General features: G+C 39.8%; 1 protein-coding gene across 2 annotated transcripts in view; it reads left to right on the forward strand.

Moving 5' to 3' along the window:
* The window catches only part of LOC127651069 (N-terminal EF-hand calcium-binding protein 1-like), a 73,130-nt gene that overhangs the window by 34,395 nt on the left and 18,511 nt on the right, over positions 1 to 20,224 (forward strand). For both annotated transcript variants that reach the window (XM_052136775.1, XM_052136776.1), the window contains exon 6: positions 839 to 975. In XM_052136775.1, coding sequence (XP_051992735.1) covers positions 839 to 975 — 137 coding nt within the window. The remainder of the gene's footprint in view (positions 1 to 838; positions 976 to 20,224) is intronic.

Raw genomic sequence — 20,224 nt, forward strand, 5'->3', positions numbered from 1 at the left:
TGTGACAGCTAGCCCTGCTCCCTTAAACTGTATATGCATGTACTGTATGTATTAGATAATGAATTAAGATAGTCTGTTTTTTAGGGAAAAGCAATACAAATATCTCATGTATCAAATGACTCATGGTTTGGTTCCTTGTAAAGGTCGGCCTTATTCCAAAAGCCACCTAACCAGGTTTGTACCTCTGCTATATATATGTATATGCTCAGTGTCTGTGAATGTCTTCTGATCTTACTGATGCATGTAAAAGAGGGATTTCTTGTGACTGTCAACATCTTGATCATGTTATAGAAGCGGAACACCTGTTTTGTTACTGGATGCTCTAAAGAAATATTGTCCTGTTTGCTGAGGGATGTTTTCTGCTTTAATAATAGCTTTTGTTAATGACAGAAAATGGCTCCTTTGGCTTACAACATAATTATACAGGCGGCTGTTGATTCCTAACGCTGAATAACCGCACGTCCCACAAATAACACCCATGTAGCTCTGCCTTTGGGACTCCAAGTGTGAAACAAGTCTCAACCAAAATTGGCAGTTAAAATTGGTAGTTATTTTTGATCTGACAGATCACTTTGAATGAAAGATGTGATGATTAAATTGTTTGAATGCACTCCATGCTATAATTGCATGTACCTGCAAAGAGCTTTGTAACTTTCTTTCTTAGAGTGAAATTTTCTGGTTGAAGTAGTTATATTTATAGTTTTGGCTTGGTTTAGACAGTAGTAACTCATTCAGGATCCAATACATTTTTAGGGCCACCACTGTAGAATCAAAACCCAGTTCTGGAGCAATGTGAGCTTATCATCAGTGACAACGAAATCTCTCCCTTTGTCTGCAGGAGTACCAAGAGTCCACACATTTGGAACAGTTTGTGACACGCTTCCTCCTGAAGGAGACCGCCAGTCAGCTTCAGTCTCTGCAGAGCTCTCTGGAGTGTGCCATGGAGACCACAGCTGAACAGACCCGACAGGAGAGGCAAGAAACAGAATCTGCTTTTACATTTAGCCAAATATACAATTGTTATAGTTCCCACTACCCACAGATGTAAACAAATTATTTCACTGTTCAAAATGTCGACAGCACTTCAGGCTTGGGCGAAATTCAGTAATAAAGAAATGGCCCCTTTTCAGTTCATGATTGGAAATTTAAATTGAATTGTCTGCGCCCCAAAGGATGTTGAATTGTAAGCTGTAGAATAATTTATTTTTTCTTAGCTGATTCTACATATTTCTCTAAACTCTCTCTAATGTTCAATACGGTCAAAAGAAATATCATTTAAATTTTTTGCCACAACAAAATATCCACTACATTTTTTTTCAGATAACTAATAATATATACGTTTTATAACAATAACTTGTACAATATTAATATTAGAGCCTCTAATAATCAAAACAAGTACCACCACCCCCCCCACACACATATTTTTATTCATACAATAATTAATGGAATCATGTAAATGCCTCATGCTGCAACCCCCAAATCTATGCCTCTGGTTCACGGCAATCCATATTGCAATTCAATTTTAGGGGTCTCACTTTGCATCATGTCATAAATAATTTTTTGATCTTTGCATAAACACAGCATATACTTATATATATATATATATATATATATATATATATATATATATATATATATATATATATATATATATATATATATATATATATGTATATATAGTTGATGTCCGAAATTTCCATACCCCTTAGCCAAACAGCTCAATTTTTATTTCATTAGAAAAGAGGACTTTTCTCCAGAAAGTAATATATTTGTCCCCATGTGCACTTACTAACTGTAGTCTGACTTTTTTATGGCGGTTTTGGAGCAGTGGCTTCTTCCTTGCTGAGCAGCCTTTCAGGTTATGTCGATATAGGACACATTTTTCTGTGGATATAGATACTTGTCTTATTGTTTCCTCCAGCATCTTCACCAGGTCCTTTGCTGTTATTCTGGGATTGATTTGCACTTTTCGCACCAAATTACGTTAATTTCAAGGAGACAGAATGCGTGGTTAGGGGTATGATGGCTGCGTGGTCCATGGTGTTTATAGTTCCGTACTATTGTTTGTACTGATGAACGTGTTACCTTAAGGCATTTGGAAATTACTCCCAAGGATGAACCAGACTTGTGGTTTTCCTATTTTTTTGTCCTCATTGTGGTTGTCTTGGCTGATTTCTTTTGATTTGATGAATCCAATTCGCCACACTTGGGTCAATTGTTCATGTCAAGCGTTCATTGAAAAACATCCATTAACACTTTTTGTCCATAAAAGTGATACATCTGAGAAATATTGATACTGGCAGCGATTTTTAGAGAAAAAAGCTTGCACGAACCTAATTTTTTGTTAGATCGTCTTCAAATTTGAAACGTAACTTTTTTTTAAAAGTTTCTGTGGCTTTGAGATATTGTATTTCTGGGTTGTCTTGGCACTTTTATTATAGTTTTTTAGATTATAAAAACATGTTCCGCACAAAATATTTCAATTACTATAAACGTCAGCTTCTTTAACTTTAAAAAAAAACAACATACTGTATATGAATTCTGAAACTTGTGAATAAAGCCCAAAGTGTCTTCTTTCAAAAGATTCTACAACTGTGTCCTTACTCCAAAGGGTTCAAAAAATACATAAGTTCAGGTATGCCATTTTCATAATTTGTGCTCAAAAAGGGGGTGCGTATCAACAGGTTAAAGCCATTAATTAAGTGTATAGTCCATATGGTGTGCACAGATGTCCTTCTCATCTAGTGATAAAATGTTATGCTGGCCCTTTAAGAAACAGGAATGTGAGTTACCGTTCTGCCTAGGAGTGTCGTGAGGTGTGCGGTTCTGGTGTGAAAAAAGTTTCTCTGATTGAGTAACCTGATGCAACAGTTTAAGCACGCGATAAACAAATGGTGTTGTTGCTGTGACTGCTGGCGGAACTAAACCAGATCGACTGAATAGGGAAGAATAAGGACGGTGAATTAAAGGTATTGTGAATATAGTTACATTTGGGTATTGTGGGGAACTTGGAGTGGTATTATTGACCGAAGGCCCGTATAGGTCCGGAACGATTATATCACAAAGTTCCTTGCAAACCTAGGGGAAAATGGCTGGGAAAGAGATGGATAGTGAGAGTAATAGCATGGTTTGTAATATGAAAGATGAGAGGAGGGTAATTGAATGGGAAAGCGTGGGGAAGGGAAAGAAAGGGAAAAATTGGAAAAGAAAGAAAAAAGAGGCATCTAGCATAGGAGAATTGGAAAGTGAAGGAGGTCAAGAGGGGGAAAAAAGAAGGAAGGAAGGACTGAATATAGTTGTTAGATATGAAGGAGAAGGAGGAATTAAGAAAGTAGACCCGATTAAATTAACAAAAATAATCAGAGGACAGATAGGGGAAGTGAAATACACAAGATGTAATAATGAAGATAAAATTGAGAAGGGTAGAAAGATGACAAATGTTGGAAGAGTTAAGGTCCAAAAGGTTGTAAAAGTTGGGGAAAAATGTTTAATGGTCACAACAAATGTTAATAGTAGAGAAATAATGGAAAACCTGAGAGTGAAAAATGGTACAGTAAAAAGTGTAAAAAGAATGACAAAAGGAATAGAGAAAAAGGAGACAGAGTCTGTATTGATTGAATTTGAGGAAAAAAGAGATACCTAATGAGGTATATTTTGGATTTTGAAGGCATAATGTAAGAGAGTATGTAGTGAAACAAATGAGATGTTATAACTGTAAAGAGTTTGGACATAGAGCCAAAATGTGCAAAGGGAAGAGAAGGTGTGCCAGATGTGGAGGGGAACATGATTATGGGAAGTGTGGTGAGGGAACGAAACCAAAGTGCTGGGATTGCGGAGGAAATCACAGTGTATCTTACTGAGGATGTGATGCACTTAAAAAACAGGTGGAGGTGCAGCAGATTAGGGTAAAATAAAAGGTGTCTATGCTGAAGCAGTTAGGATGGCTGGTCAGGAAAATCGGAATAAGGAGGGAAAAGTTAATAAAGAGCATAGGGAAATAAATGAACAGACAGATAAGGATTGAGACACATGGACTGAGAAGTCACTTCCATTGCAGGTGTAATAAATGCAACGTATGAATTTAAATCAAAAACAGAAAGGATTCAGGTGATTGTGAAAGAGGCAGAACAATGTTTGGACATGATAGGTTTGAAGTGGAAGTAAATGAAGAACTTCGATACAAGCAACTCAGGAGATATTATGTGTACGGTGATAGTACTAATAATGCTAATCTTGCAGTAGAATGCGAGAAGTTTGATAGCTAAAATGGGCAAGATTTTAAACAATTTATAGCTAGTAGGGGAGGAAAACCAGAGATTGTTTGCATTCAAAAGACTTGGTTAAAATCTCAATTGGATTTAGTTTTATATGATTATGTGGCAGGAAGACATGATAGAAGTGAGGGAGGAGGAGGAGGATGTACTACATTTACAAAGAAAGGAATACCGTACCAAGTATTAGGTATAGGAAATTAATCAAGTCAGTGTATCAAGAAGGAACAATAGGCGATCATTATCCACTGTGGTGTAAAATAAATATAGAGGTAGCATGGAAGACAGAGAACATAATCAAGAAATGGAATCTTAGGAAAGCAGACTGGGGAAAATTTCAGCAGGAAATTTGTAGATATTTAAAACAAATCAAGGTTGAAATTAACATTTAAACATTAGACAGTCCATACCCAAGTGTAAAGGAAGAATTGAAAACAATGTAGTACCATGGTGGGATGACAAATGTAAGGAAGTATTAAAAAACAGGAATAAAGCATTTAGCATATTTAAAAGAACACTTAATTTTCAATACATGATTCAATATAAGCAAGCTCAGGCAGAAGGAGGACAATAAGACTGTGGCAGGGCGGAGGGCGGGGCTGGGTCGTGATTATACACACCCCAACTGCGGAGGATTGTGCGGGAGAGATGTGTGTGTTTGTATTTTGGTTTAAGTTATTCATTAACATATTATTTATATTACCAAGCCGGTTCTCGGCTCCTCCTTTTCATTGAACTATGTTACACTGGTCCGGAAACCCGGGAAGGAGGAGGGATGCCCGTCGCAGAGTCCTCGACACTGCCGTTCACCCAGGGGAGCGCTGCTGCCATCCACCGGGTGAGGGAGTAGACCGACCGCCTGGACACGGTGAACGGCCCCTGTCCGCGAGGCGAGTGGGAACTGGACTCCTCGACCGCCTGGAGCGATGGAGAGGGTGGAGAAGTGATCGAGGACCATGCGACGGTGTATCTCTCCTCTCTCTCTCTCTCTCTCACACTGCCACTCTGTGTTGGCCTTTTCCCTCTCGTTTACATTTTAGTGTTTTTTTTTTGGGGGGGTGGTGGTGGTTACTGCACTGTTACAGGAAGTAACCCCCCATTTTTATTATTTCCGTTTCCCTCCCCTTGTCCCCTCCCTCATCCAGGTAGATGGGGATGACCTGCCGGCAGACCAGGCTTAAAGCACGCCCTCCCCCAGGGAAAGGGGTGGGGGGGGGGTGCGTCAGGCCGGTTCTGGACTCCTCCTTTCCATTGAATACCTTTACAAAGACAAACAAAAAGGACATTCTGGAAAACATATTGTTATTCAATTGGAAACACAACTCAGATTGATGTAATATGGGATATGATTATATGAGGTATGGGGTATTTATTTGGTGTGTGTTTACATCGCACCAAACGCGTCTGGGAACATAGCGCTGTAACAGCTGGCTTATCAAATCACAGACAACGAATAACAATATCCGGACTCAGTTATTATTATTCTTGGGGATTTTAACAAAGCAAATCTCACACGTGAACTGCCCATATACAAACAGTACATTACATGCCCCACCAGAGACAGGAACATACTGGATCACTGCTACACATCAATAAAGGATGCATATCGCTCTGTCCCACATGCTGCTTTCAGACTCTCTGATCACTCTCTGGTTCATCTTATTCTGACCTACAAGTAGAAATTAAAATCAGCTAAGCCAGTTGTAAGGACTATAAAGTGTTGGACCAATGATGCAGAGCGGGAACTACAAGCCTACTTTGACTGCACTGATTGGAGTGTTTTTGAAGCTGCAGCTACAGACCTGGACGAGCTCACAGATACTTTTACATCATATATCAGTTTCTGTGAGGACATGTGCATCCTACTAAGACATTTTTATCATTAAACAATGATAAACCATGGTTTACAGGAAGACTCAGACAGCTTTGTAATTCCAAAGAGGATGCTTACAGGGGTGAGGATAGAGTCTTGTATAATCAGGCCAGGAACACACTGAATAAGGAAATCAGAGTGGATAAAAGAAGCTACTCTGAGAATCTGAAAAACATATTTTCAGCTAACGACCCTGCATCAGTGTGGAGTGGCCTAAAACAACTTAGTAACTACAGGACACCTACCCCCAACACTGTAGGGGACCAACGACTGGCTGACTTGAATGTGTTTTTGAAAGGCCCAATCTCACACCCCACATCCACCCTGACCTTCACTACACACAAACACCAACACCTCCTGCAACCCCCCTCCTGCTACTCAATCTGCACTCAAGATCTGCGAAGATGATGTGTGCCATGTCTTTTGGAAGCAAAAGACAAGGAAGGCTTCAGGCCCGGATGGCATCTCACCAGCATGCCTCTGATCCTGTGTTAACCAACTGGCCCTCATCTGGAAAGAAGCAGCCAACATCTTCACAGATCTTCAATAGATCACTGGGGCTGTGTGAAGTCCCATACTGCTTAAAATGCTCAATTATTATCCCTGTCCCTAAGAAACCAAAAATCACAGGACTTAATGACTACAGACCTATTGCCCTGATGTCTGTGGTCATGAAGTAATTTGAGAGACTGCTGTTGGCCCACCTGAAGGACATCACTGGACCCTTTCTTGATCCCCTTCAATTTGCATCTATTATCTATGTCTTGCTCCTGTCACCAAGATAAATTCCTTGTATGTGTAAGCATACTCGGCAATAAAGCTGATTCTGATTCTAATTCTGATTAAAAAGATGGGGCATGATAGGAGAGAATGGAGCTATCCAGTTATGATTGAAGAAAATGAAACTGCAGTAACAAATAAGGAAAAGGTAGAGATGATGCAAAAAGCCTTTAAGATAAACAGCTCTAATAACTTATCAGAAGAAGGAAGAAGAGGTAAAGAAGGAACAAAAGTAGAGAATGAGGATGCGTTATGTAGAAAAATAATGGTGATGGGGAACAAGATGTCCCTTTTAGCATGTAAGAACTGCAAAGAGTCTTGAACAGGACAGGGAAAACTGCCAGGGAAAATATGAAATATGTTACAGTATGTTAAAACATTTAAGTCCAGAAAGTCAGGAGAAATTATTGATGTTGTATAATAGAGTGTGGGAGGAGGGAAAAATGCCAAAAAAGCTGGAAAGAAGCAGTAATTATTCCAATAAGGAAGCCTGGAAAACATGCAAGTAGACCTGGGAACTATAGGCCAATAGCATTAACATCACATATATGTAAAATAATGGAACGCATGATAAATGAATGACTAATGTATTTCTTAGAGAGTAGAAATATAATGGCTGGATGTCAAAGTGGGTTTAGAAAAGGAAGAAACACAATGTATCCTGTGATACATTTGGAAGAGGAAATAAGGAAAGCTCAAATAAATAAAGAAACAGTAATAGCTGTGTCCTTTGAAGTGGAGAAGGCATATGATATGTTATGGAAAGAGGGACTTCTATTTAAATTACACTTGATGGGAGTTGGAAGAAAATGTTCAACTGGATCATGGATTTCTTAAATGGAAGGAATATACAGGTGAAGATAGGGTCAGATATATCTGTATAAGGCAATATAATGTAGAAAACGGAACTCCACAAGGGAGTGTAATTAGTCCAACTTTATTCTCCATAATGATTAATGATCTTTACTTAAACTTTCCAGTGGATATGGGGAGGTCATTATATGCAGACGATGGGTTAGATTGGGGAGCAAATATTACAACTTTGAAATATATAGTCGAATTCGACATTGTGCAAACACATGCTTTAAGAATATGCTTAGGGGCAATCAGAACTTCCCCAGAATGTGCACTTCAGGTTGAAGCAGGTGAAATGCCTTCGTGGTTACGATGAAGGCAATTGACAACCAACTATTGGCTCAATCTAAGGGGACATGGAGCTAACCATCCAATGAAAAAGGTATTACAGAAATTTTGGGAGAAGGAGAAGAGAAAGAATGAAAGTTTTGGATGGACAAGTGATTTAAAAGCAAAGGAAATGGAAGTGTATGACAAGAATTTGCTGAGGCTGTGGTGTGGCCTGATAAACCAATTTGGTTACTGGACAACCCGAAGGTTGATCTTTTAAAGAGCTTTTAAAAATTATAAGAAGTAGAAGTATAGATATAACTAGTGAATATTATAAATACAAGCATTATAAGTACAAAGACAGCATTGAAATATATGGGTCAAAGGATCTACAAACGGAGGCAACAGGATCTGTGGTATTTGTCACTAGATATGAAATGGGAGTCAACAAAAGAACATCTGACAGCTTAAATGTATATACAGGTGAATCATATGCTATATTAATAGCATTAGAATGGATTGAACAGACCAGGGATAACAACATTTTAATATTAAGTATGGAATAACTCGAAATCATCAAGAATTATTGTATGAAATTTTGTTTACAAACTCAAGAATACGCAGACAAGGGAGAAATATTACATTCATGTGGGTCCCAGCACATGTGGTAATACAGGGAAATGAGAAAGCTGATAGATTGGCAAATGAGGCATGTTGATGTCAAAATTAAGTTATCAAAGTCAGAAGGGAAGAATCTAGTATGGAAAAAGATAATGGAAAAATGGCAACATCAGTGGGATCATGAAAAGAAGGGGAGACTAATGTAGGTATGGTTAGAGAGAGGGGAAATAAAAGGAAAGAACAAGTTATCATAAGTAGACTAAGAATAGGTAATTGAAGCTAAATAAAACTACATATCATAGGAGAACCTTCTACAGGTTTATGTGATGAATGTCAGGAGGAGGAGACAGTTAATCACATCTTTATGTCATGCAGGAGATATTCACAAGAAAGGGAAGAGATGAAGGAACAGCTAAGGAGAATGGGTATAGGAGCTTTATGAAATTAATGAAATAATAATGTTCCTGTAGCTTCATGTTTTTCAAAATGTTAAAGGAAGTTTAGATAGAGAGGGGTTCATCAAATGCTGTGTGTCAGTGTGTACCTGTGCCTGTGTGATGATGAACAGTAAGTTTCATTTGTTTAATTTCTAAAGTGGCACTAGCGTGTTTATTCAATACTGTGAGTGCTTAAATAGCCAGATGTGTGTAGTGTTCAGAGTTAATTAGAACAGAAAAATGTTAAGAGTGAGTGCATATTTCTTTCTGATTTATATATTTTTGGTTGAATTATGTGGTATGCCTTATGTGGTATGCCATGCATAAAAATGTTATATTTGTTCATGTATGTTTTTCTTTAGGATAAGAGGGTGCTACCGTTGTCTGAGTTCCAAATTCCCCAAATACTGCTTACTTAACGCTCTGCTGTTACAAGTGCAGTCTGGAATAAAACAACCCCAATTTATAATAATTTTATATCTATCTATCTATCTATCTATCTATCTATCTATATGTATATATATATATATATATATATATATATATATATATATATATATATATATATATAATTTGGTGTAAATAAATTACTGTGTTATGGGAAATGAATGGTCCATGGTAAAAATTTAATTAATGGCCACTTACAGTAGTTATATGAATTTCTTTCAATTTCATTCCCTTTTGATTCTACTTTCTACTTCTTATAATTTAATCTTGAATTACAATTTTATATCGTGTTTGCTAACTCAATTCAAATTCAGGAACTGAAATGGAATTTAAAGGGCATTCTCAATTTATTTCTGAATGGTGCACAACCTGACAGTATCTGTATATTGGCTCATAGGTCCAAGCAAAAAGAATTTCAGGCACAGCAATCCTTGATATTGAATAGCCAGAGCATCAGGTGTGTTTGTCCTTAAACCAGGTGACCAATATACTGATGACCAGGCCCTGGTTATTAACTAGAACTGGGATGGAAGCCAGTTTAATCCATCTAAGGCCAGCCTGTGTGTGCATGCATGTTACGGTTGATTAGCAGTTCATTTTAGACATCACAGGGATTTCCAGCGCCTTTAATTCACCACATTCATGTGCGGTGGATGGTCTGCTGTATGGCCCGCTGTGGGGTTCAGCTACTTAGTGCAAAATTTAGAATGGAAAATTAGCTGTTTTGTTCCAGCACTTGGATAATTGCATGATGCAGAGCACTGTGTGCCTGGGACAGCATATACATGTAAGTGTGTGTGTATGTGTGTGTGTGTATGTGTGTATGTGTGTCACACAATGCCCAGGTCCTCTCCTCCTTCTCGATCTGTGGCAGCTGTGCTGCTCAGCTCACTTTACGATCTCATGAAAATTTACGATCTCATGAAAATGGATTCTGAAGCTTGATTTTAACTGCAAAGGAAGTGTTCCTTGTCTTCTTTGGTCTGTTAAATAAAAGTGAACACTTGGGCTCTAATATAGCCAGTTACATAATTAATTGGTAAATTCTAATTACCTCATTATCAACTCTGCAGGCAATACATTGCATTAACTTAATTAACAAGCAACATGCTACAAAAATACAGGGGCAAATTTACAAGACAGTCGAACCATTTTAGAGACATTTTATAATTTAGATTAGTATTAATCACTACCTACAATCCAGGTTGACCAGGCTATATCTTCACTAGTTAAGCATTGCTGCAGGCTTACAGGTGCTGGTCATATAATTAGAATATCATCAAAAAGTTGATTTATTTCAGTAATTCCATTCAAAAAGTGAAACTTGGATAATGTATACATTCATTCACACCGACTGATATATTTCAAGTGTTCATTCCTTTTAATTTTGATGATTATAACTGACAACTAATGAAAAACCCCAAAATCAGTATCTCAGAAAGAAAAGAAACGGCAAACGGATACAAATATTAAATTAAACAACAAATTCGCAAATATAAACCTCATTATAAGCCACTTTGCATAACATGATTTAAGTAACTTACATACATATAACTTTGAAAAGAGGATTTGCCTACTATATTATGTCTCTTTGGAGATATATAAATATATATATATATATCTGGCATATAAATGTCTTGTTTTGGGTGTACTGTATCTCTGGTGTGTCATAAATTTTTAGGAGTGTCAATGAAACAGACAATCCTCTTTCTATAAATATGGCAACATTTTTTGACATTTCTCACAATTTACATTTTAATAATACATTGTGATTTTTTAGAGTGGTGCATTCTGCTGCAGTAAATTACCTACTTGTAAAAGTGTGGATCCCTCGAGGCTCGAGTCCTGCTTTCTAGCCCCCGGTCTTTCCAAAGTTGAGTACCCCTGTTTTAAAGAGTGCTTCTGGTGCCTGGATTGCAGTAAAATATGCCAGATCATGGTTGTCTGCTGCATCCTCCAACCTATAGCACTCAGGTTAGTTGGCTGTGATTACTCTGTTACATGATTTGCATAATTTTTTAGTTAATTGGGTGCTAAATCAAAGCAGACAGTGTGTGCAAATAAATCATGCTATCAGCGTGTGCAATTCATCCTTAGTGAATTCCCCATAGGGATGTCAATCGGTTGTAGTGTAATGTGCATGTAGACTACTGTTTAAATATAATTTTAATTAATACACTTAAGAAATGTAAGATTTGGCATTTTCCACTTAAAGTATTCTTCAGTGTATTTTAATAAATTTAGGCAATGTTTGTACAAATTTGTGAATTGTCTAATTACTGTTAATGAATTACTGTTAATAATATATGCTAATAGTACAGGAACCAGCAGCTGCGTGCCCGTTGCACACGGCGCCCCAGCCTGACTTGGAGGCATCTGTGGTGACAACAACACATCTGGACACTTGCTGTAGGGGAACTCCTACCCGTAGAAACGTAAGGTCTGCCTATGGGCTGAATAAGTGATGGCAGATGTGAGCCGCGGCACCATGCCCATCTCGGGACTCGAGTCTGAAGCCAGTGCTGAAGCAGTCTCATATGCATCAACCCGAGTGGTGTGACCATCGCCGAGGATGGCATATGACCCAGGAGCCTCTGAAAGTGTTTCAGTGGAACCGCTGTCCTCCGCCTGAATGAGTTCAGGCAGTTCAACACTGACTGTGCGCACTCACTTGTGAGGCTGAGACTTGAAAGTATGCATCCTTCAGGTCTACCACCGCGAACCAATCTTGATGCCAGACGCAAGTTAAAATATGTTTCTGCTTCAGCATCTTGAACGGGAGTCTGTGTAACTCAATGGGGGAAAACGAGCATTCTGGGAAACAGGAGATCCGTGGGGATTTACCCGGCGAGACCACGGCCATTGAAGTCCCCAAATCGCCTTTAGTGCCAGCCGGGCTGGCCTCGTACCCGTAGGTAGGTAGTGCAGCGCAGGGGGCGGCTGGAGTGGCTGGAAGAAGGAAAGCCGTGACCGCAACGTTGCCATGGTCATATGGCAGAAACATGAACAAGAACATGAACCATCCACAAACGCTGCCTCAGTGTGATCACTGCCCAGACTGGAATGCGCTGTATATCCAACAGCATACGCTTCTTCGAGGTGAATGGAACAGCAGTAGTATTCAGCTCGCTGATACCTAACCGCTCGCCATCTGAAAATCTGAATGAAAGTGGGCATTCATTCTCCTTTTATACCCATATGTCCGGTGGAGTGGCATGCAAATTCCACTCAGCAAATTCCATTGGCCTTTTCTCAAAGATTGAGGTGTTTCGGGGCTCTCAAGAGCGACCCCAGATGTCACTACATCGACACAACATCGAGTGAGTGACAGAAGGGGAACAACTACAATAGCATTTACACTTGAGCACAGTTCAGTATAGCAAAATAACTGCTCTTGGAACGGAATTCTTGGCAAGGTTAGCTAACCTCACTTAACAGTTGTTTTTTTATTTATTTTCCATGCACAACTCACCACGTGCCCCACCAAGAGCGAACCACATTATAGCAACCACAAGGAGGTTACCCCATGTGAATCTACCCTCCCTAGCAACAGGGCCAATTTGGTTCACTCAGCACATCCTGCATTTGAACTCGCGACTCCACGGGTGGTAGTCAGCGTCAAAACTCGCTGAGCTACCCACTTAACCGTTCTTAAACAGGGGTTACAGTTAAGTAACCCGAGACGTTCTCTACCTTTCCAGTCCTACAACAAGTAATTTACAGTCTGTCTGTCACAGACTTTTATGATGTCAAATACAGATGTCCCAAGTTTGCAACGTCACTCACAATCCCATGGGTGCTCTCAAAATATCTCAGATACACTGCATTGTCATGCCATGTCCCCTCTATCCTTCCTCTTGGTTAAAGGATTTTTTACATACTGTAACACAAATTTAGCAGGCAGATTCTCTGAATACGGAACTAAACTTTTTTTATTTTTTTTTTTGGAATGCATTAGACTAGAGGCACAAATCCTGTGTTTTTTTTGCTTTTTGATGAGAACTATTAGAAAGTTTAGATAAACTATTATCTAACATAAAATGTATTTAGCATGAAAATTATGAAATCTGTTAAACTGATATTTAATTCATTGTAGTAGAATGATATTTAGCTGTGTACCACATTTTGTGTGCAGCCAGCTTACTGCGTTTCACTAAAAAAGTAACATACCTTAACAAAAAAATAATGCTGTAATAAAGACACCTCTGCTTTGAACACGTCAATGGCTGACAGTGTGGCGTGTCATAGCATTAGTGATATTTATAAAGTCTATCCATGTTTTGAGCCTGAAGGCTTTCAGATGGCTAGACCTAGCATTACAGGATGGGCCAATTGTGTACTTCTGAGTGCTATTTCATGGGGCTTGATTCTCACTGTGTTAGGTGTACTGAAAGTGGCTGGTTGCCAGAGAAATTTCAAATAGCGTGGTCCGTTCTCTTTTCTGTGTGAAGTGTTGATTCAGGCTTTTTGATGATCAGCTCTGCACACAGGGATGAAACGCCGGTGATGAGCTCAAATCTGAGTACAGACCTAACAAGAGTTCAGCCGTCAAGAGCTCAGCACATTCACAGCACTGCTTTCATCTGTTTGTGAGAAGAGCACCATTATCAGCTATTAGGAAAAGCACTGCTGCTGATACATGTGTGACATTTTATGGAAAAAATCCCTGGTCATATTTCACCACAAAATCTAAATAATATTTTTAAAAATATATGGCCTTTTCCCCTTTGGTGTCCTATTAATTTTTTATTATTCTTCATTACAGTCACATCCCATGTTTTTCTGTTGTGAAAACTTTAGATGTGATTGCTGTTTTTGTTTGTGAAACTATTAGCTAACACAAAAGTAACCTAGCATTAAAACCAGCTAGTTTTAAACATTTAGTTTTAACCAATATGATCACATGGGAAATAGACAAAATATACATTTAATTAAATTTTGATGTTTATTTAATGTTTATTGCAAGAAGATAACAAAATCACAAAAATCATAATATTTTTTAATTTTTTTTATTCTGTTCTGAAATGAGAATTCTGATTCTGTTCTTCATAATGTTTACCCATGTCTCCATTTTTGTTTTATACTGGCTAATTTTAAAATTATTCTTCACATAAGATGGAGGCTCTTAGCACTGGTCAGTGCATCTTCCATCAGCATAGGTCCCTGGGCTCATGCAGATGTCTGGATGAAGATTCACTGTGCAGACTGATCTCAGTGAAATCGGAAATGCTCAGGTTACAATTGTAACGATGGTTCCCTGAAAGGAGGGAAAAAGAGGGTGCATCAGTATTCTGACGCTATGGGGAGCTCCTCGCAGAAGCTGTGATCTCTGAAGCCCTTTAACATTACGGCAATTTTATTGAAAGATGACGTCACCATCTCATCAGGATTTCTTCCGAAGGGTGGAGAGTACAAGCTCACCGACTTTCAAATGGGGGTCCTGTTAGGGCATTCAACAATAGAGGAAAGTCTCAAATTGGGACTGTAGCAAGACGAGAAGGTCTCAACCGTCTCATAACACGCAAAGTTCATATTACCAAAGGATGCTTAGCAACTGACTGGCAATCTAAAGGAACATGATCTTCCACTATGGCAGCCACATACACTTTGAGCATGGACTGCGTTAAACCTGCATCCAGCCCTTCCTGTAAAAACAGCAACACAGAATGCATGGGACAATGAACTGGGTCCTCGCCACAAGAGAGCACCAGTCAGTGAAATTACATTGTTTCTAAGCATACAGCTGCCTAGTAGAAGGGGCTCTAGTATGCAAAAAGGTGTCGAGCACTAGCTGTGACAAATCGGCTACGTCAAACGGGCCAAGGGACACACATGAAGCCTTCACAGCTCCTGATGCAGATGCCAAATCATGCCCTGCGCCTGTGAGAGCAGATCTCTCTGCAGCAGAATTGTCCACAGGAGGGCTTCCAATAGCTCCACCAGCTCTAGAAACCAAGGGTGGTTGTTCCACTTTGGCGCAATCAGAAACACTGTTTCCTTGTCCTCCCGGACATTGCACAACACCTGGTGCAACAGATGAACAGGAGGGAATGTATATTTGTGTTGTGCTGGCCACTTGTGAATTAGGGCATCCAAGCCCAGTAGTCATAAAAGTACCAAAAATGACAATGCTTGGTCTCTCCAACTGCAGTGTTGTCTATGCGGATCAGACCACGAACCTGCACAACTGTCCAAAAAGCTTTCAGAGCCATGAGTACTGCAAGCAGTTCAGGTTCAAGTGCTAAAGAACAATCGACCATTGCACCAAGCTTCCTGTTGGACGTGTCCATTGTGACAACTGGGCATCTGGCCCCTTGGCCGAGCGCAACACCCTCCCAAAATATATATTAAGCGTGATCGTATGTCAGACTCCCCGACATGGGAACATAGTTGAGTTTCTTTCCAAGCGGCAGATTCCAATCATTGAAGTAGTTAAATAGATGGGTGCTGCATCAACACATTTCATTGACATGTGGGTAGAAACTGGTATGCAATCCCCTCAAAGGCTAATCTTAAGAATGGCCTGTGTCAAGGGGCAGTCTGCATAATAAGAATTGCCGTTCAAATCGGTTGACATAAACCAGTTCAGAGGACAGATGTATTACAAGATTTGTCTCTGAATAATCATCTTGAACTGAGACTTTCTGATTGATCGATTGAGGCACCTCAAGTCCAGCATGACCATAGCCCACGTCCTACCTGGCTCTAGCAGAAATAGTGGCTGTAGAAGCCATTATGCACATCAGCACAATGCACATCTTTGGTGAGGAGGCATTGTACCTCTGAGTGCAAAATTGGCATGTCCCACACCATTATGGCAGAGGAGATGATGCTGTTAAATCGAGACAGTTGCCTGGCAAACTGAAGCACATATTGTCACAGTGAATAGTTTTGTGCCTTGTGCAACCGCAACAGGGCTCAAAAACTTAATGACAATCATGGCACGGTGCCAAGTGTACTTGCCTTAACGTGCCTTAAGTGTACATCTTGCAACATGGCATTCTACTGGCATGGTGTAAACAACAGTAAACTTCTAAGTGACCTGTGTCATGCCACAAACTCGTTCTCGGGGAAAGCGAGAGGGCTATTGGGTGACATGAGTGCATAAAATCCCTGTGCCACAATAGAGCACCAGTCAGTGAAGTTAAATGGTTTCTAAGCATACAGCTGCCTAGTAGAGGGGGCTCTAGCATGCACATGGAGTTCTTCTGGCATGGCGACAACAACAGCAAAAACAGGCATAAAGTGGCCTGTGTCATGCTACAAACTCACTCCTGACAGCGAGAGGGCTACTAGGCGACATGGAGGTGAATAAAATCTACCTGTTGCGACATACTGTAGTGCCACAATGGTGAAAACAGGCACCAGAGTGACCTGTGTCATGCCACAAACACGTCCCTGGCTCTTGACATCAGAGAAAGCGAGGCTGCCACTAGGTGACATGGGACAGAGACCTTGGTGGCCAGAGCACCAAATTGTGGCATGGCAAGTTTATCAAGCAGAGCAAAGGTGGAAAGCCTGAACTTATCTCTGATCAAGTCATCATAAGCTGCTCGTGCCGCCTCAGAAAGATCTGCACTGTGGCAAAACTCAGACGCACACCAACATGGTGAACACCGTTCATCCTTTTTTTGAGGCTCTAGTGAGAAACTTCAAGCAATGCAGTCTCAGAGTCCACTTTGTCTCATTTACCTGTCTAGGGGTTGGGTGGGTGGGGGGGGGGGTTGTGTTGAGCACTTACGTGTCTCACTAATGATGCCCAGCGACAAGATATCCCTGGCATGACCGCAAACCTGTAAACACCACCAGCGCACATTAGAGGCGAGGCTGCTTAAGATAGACAAGAGGAGACACGCAAGCACAAGTTGGAGGCAAATCATTCTCAATTTCCCTGTGCTCTGTATCCTATCCTCGCTAGATAGAGGGAAAAAAGGGGACCGGCTTCAGCTTCCCAGTATAAAGCCCAGAGCACAGCGCTTTGAGTGTCACATGATCGTAATAAACACAAACTCAACAAATGCTACTTGCCAAGCAGGGATAACGACAGTGATATAACATCCCTCTCTTCATAATCTCTGACAAACTCGGCCAGGCAAAGCCAATTTGATGGAGAACAGGCGAGACGTAAGGCCCAAGCCAGCATCCAATCATCCTCAAACTCTCCTTGCTTTGCATTATGAGCTTGCATGCCTTCTTCGTGCAGTCCCTCGAGAGCCGCAGAAGTATTACAGCAAGAGGAGAGGGGAGTGTCTTCGGCTTTCAGAGCGAAATCGAGCCGAGAGCAAAACTTTTCAAATTTAATGAGCTCACAATGAACACTCTCAACAAGGGCTGCACCAGTGTAGGCTTTGCCCTGGCAATCACAGCGCTTGTACTGAATGGGCAAAGCCGCTTGATGTGGAGTAGAGGAGGGACACAGGCTCGGTCTGCAACAAATCCTCCTAAAATCTCCATGCTCTGTCCTGTCTTCACATGTTTCCATTGTGCGGTCTCTTGGGAGCCGCAGAAGGAGTATTGCGGGAGGAGAGGGGAACGGCTTCAGCTTTCAGAACAAAAGCGAGCTGAGAGCAAAGTGTCTTGAGTTTCATGCATTCACAGAGAACGCAAACAGTCTTAATGAGCACCGCTTAGGAAATCAGCGCTTGTGCCCATCAGACTGAGGGATATATCACTTAGATTTCATATGCTAGTGGAAAAATTCGCAAGACATTTAAGCAAATGTCTCTTTCAGCGCTTGTGCTAACAGTGAATTACACAAATCACACAGAATAAGCTTAATTAGTATAAACTTTATAAAGGATATGTGATTAAGCTCACTGGAGCACAGCAGAGAAGAGAAATTAATCAGTTTTCGATGAGGTTCCATTCCAGCTGCGACAAAACAGCCATCAGCCATCTACCAAAAAAACTGCATGATAATAAAGGGCTTCAGAGATTGGCGCTTCTGTGAGTAGCTCCCCATAGCATTAGCAAACAGACGCAGTGTTGAAATGACCAACTTGAAAGGGAACAGTAGGTTGACTTTAGCTAAAATTGGTCTGTGCTTAGCAAAATGCAAAACACTGCCCCCAGTAGCCAAAGTGGTAAGTGTTGTTATTCATATGGATGCATGTAAGCTCCATTTTCCAGGTGTAATGTCAACACAGGATCCAAACCTGGGTCCCCCATGCTGATGATGCCACAAGGTTCCGATTGCGCCACAGGGGAAGGTAAACATATTGGAGCCGATTCAGAAATGTCTGATAGGAGATGGCATTTGTTGGTGAGTCGACAAAATGTGGCCGATCCTAGAGATTGTTTAATTATAAGCATTGCTTATTTATGTGTCTCGGAAACAACATGGCAACTATGGCTTCGTGGTCTGGCTGATTCATTTGCAGCTGATTTAGGTTTGCTAATGCAGTTGTGAGCTATCTTTAACAGTGGAGGGTAAACTCCCCTCAGGAGGTGCTTTGTGCAACAGTGTCTTTAAGAATAATGAGGAACCAGCCGAGCCATAATTTTGACACCTGCCTGCCTCCATTTGTTTCATTGTTTCAGAGTGAAAATATACAAAGCATTCTGCAACTTCTGGTGAACAGCTGAACAATAAATATAATTAGATTTCATATAATAATATTTCACTCCCACATCCGAGTAGCATAATTCCATTATAAAGGATATCATAACTTTGATTGGTCAATGCCACATTCATTGAACAACAGTGGTGTTCAGACTGTATTTCTGAAAACTGGAATAGCATTTGCATTTTCAAGCAATGGGGTCCCTCTGGAATTATTGATTTTTTAATCAATAAAAAACATAGTCTACATAGTCATACCTCAAATATGAATTGTGAATTTGAAGCCTCTGTTTTTAAAAAATGTGAGCTGCTAACAAACTGCAAAAACTACAATGAGGATGTGAGCTGAATGAATCGGACAACCGTTGTAGTCCTTATGTAGCAACTTATTTTCAATTTATGTAAAATAATAAAGGTTTCAATTTCAAAATTCACATCTGAGTTTTCACTGTGTTTGTGTTGTAGAAACAAATTTGGAAATCTCTTCAAGTAATGTTAGCCACAGACATTATCTTACTTGATAATTAAATACTGCTATTTTAAAGGCCCATTGGAAATTCCATAAGGAACAAATTTTTCTGCCATGTTGGTTCCTGGAAGCATTGTGATTGACATTGAAAAATTGAAAAATACAAAACTATTGATTATAAGTATTGAAACAATATATATTACAGTAAATGTAGTGCAAAATATTTAGATATACAAATATAAAAGTAGTTTGAAAGGTTAGGAAGACTCGATTGCATCATTCACAGTGCGACAAAGGAGTGAACGGTCGTTGCAATTTGGCACACTTTGTTCACCACAATTCTCTGATTGGTGGATCTCTCTTTAGGATCATGTGTAGTATAGTTATTCACCACAAGTTCTACTATTGAAGATAAAAATTAAGATGAAATAACGTGTACTGATGGCTTCAACAGAGACATATACCCTTGATTAACAACTTTGGAGTCTTTATTAGTTCTGTATTTTAAGGTTTATATGTTATCATTTAAAAATAAATTATCCAAATGAAAAAATGAATGGGAGTCTTACTTTTGGAGCCAGATTTCTTAGCTCTATCTGTGTTGGCCATCAAATGGATGTCATGACTGAACAGCTCTAT

This window comes from Xyrauchen texanus, chromosome 10 (assembly GCF_025860055.1).
Source record: "Xyrauchen texanus isolate HMW12.3.18 chromosome 10, RBS_HiC_50CHRs, whole genome shotgun sequence".
Taxonomy (NCBI): domain Eukaryota; kingdom Metazoa; phylum Chordata; class Actinopteri; order Cypriniformes; family Catostomidae; genus Xyrauchen; species Xyrauchen texanus.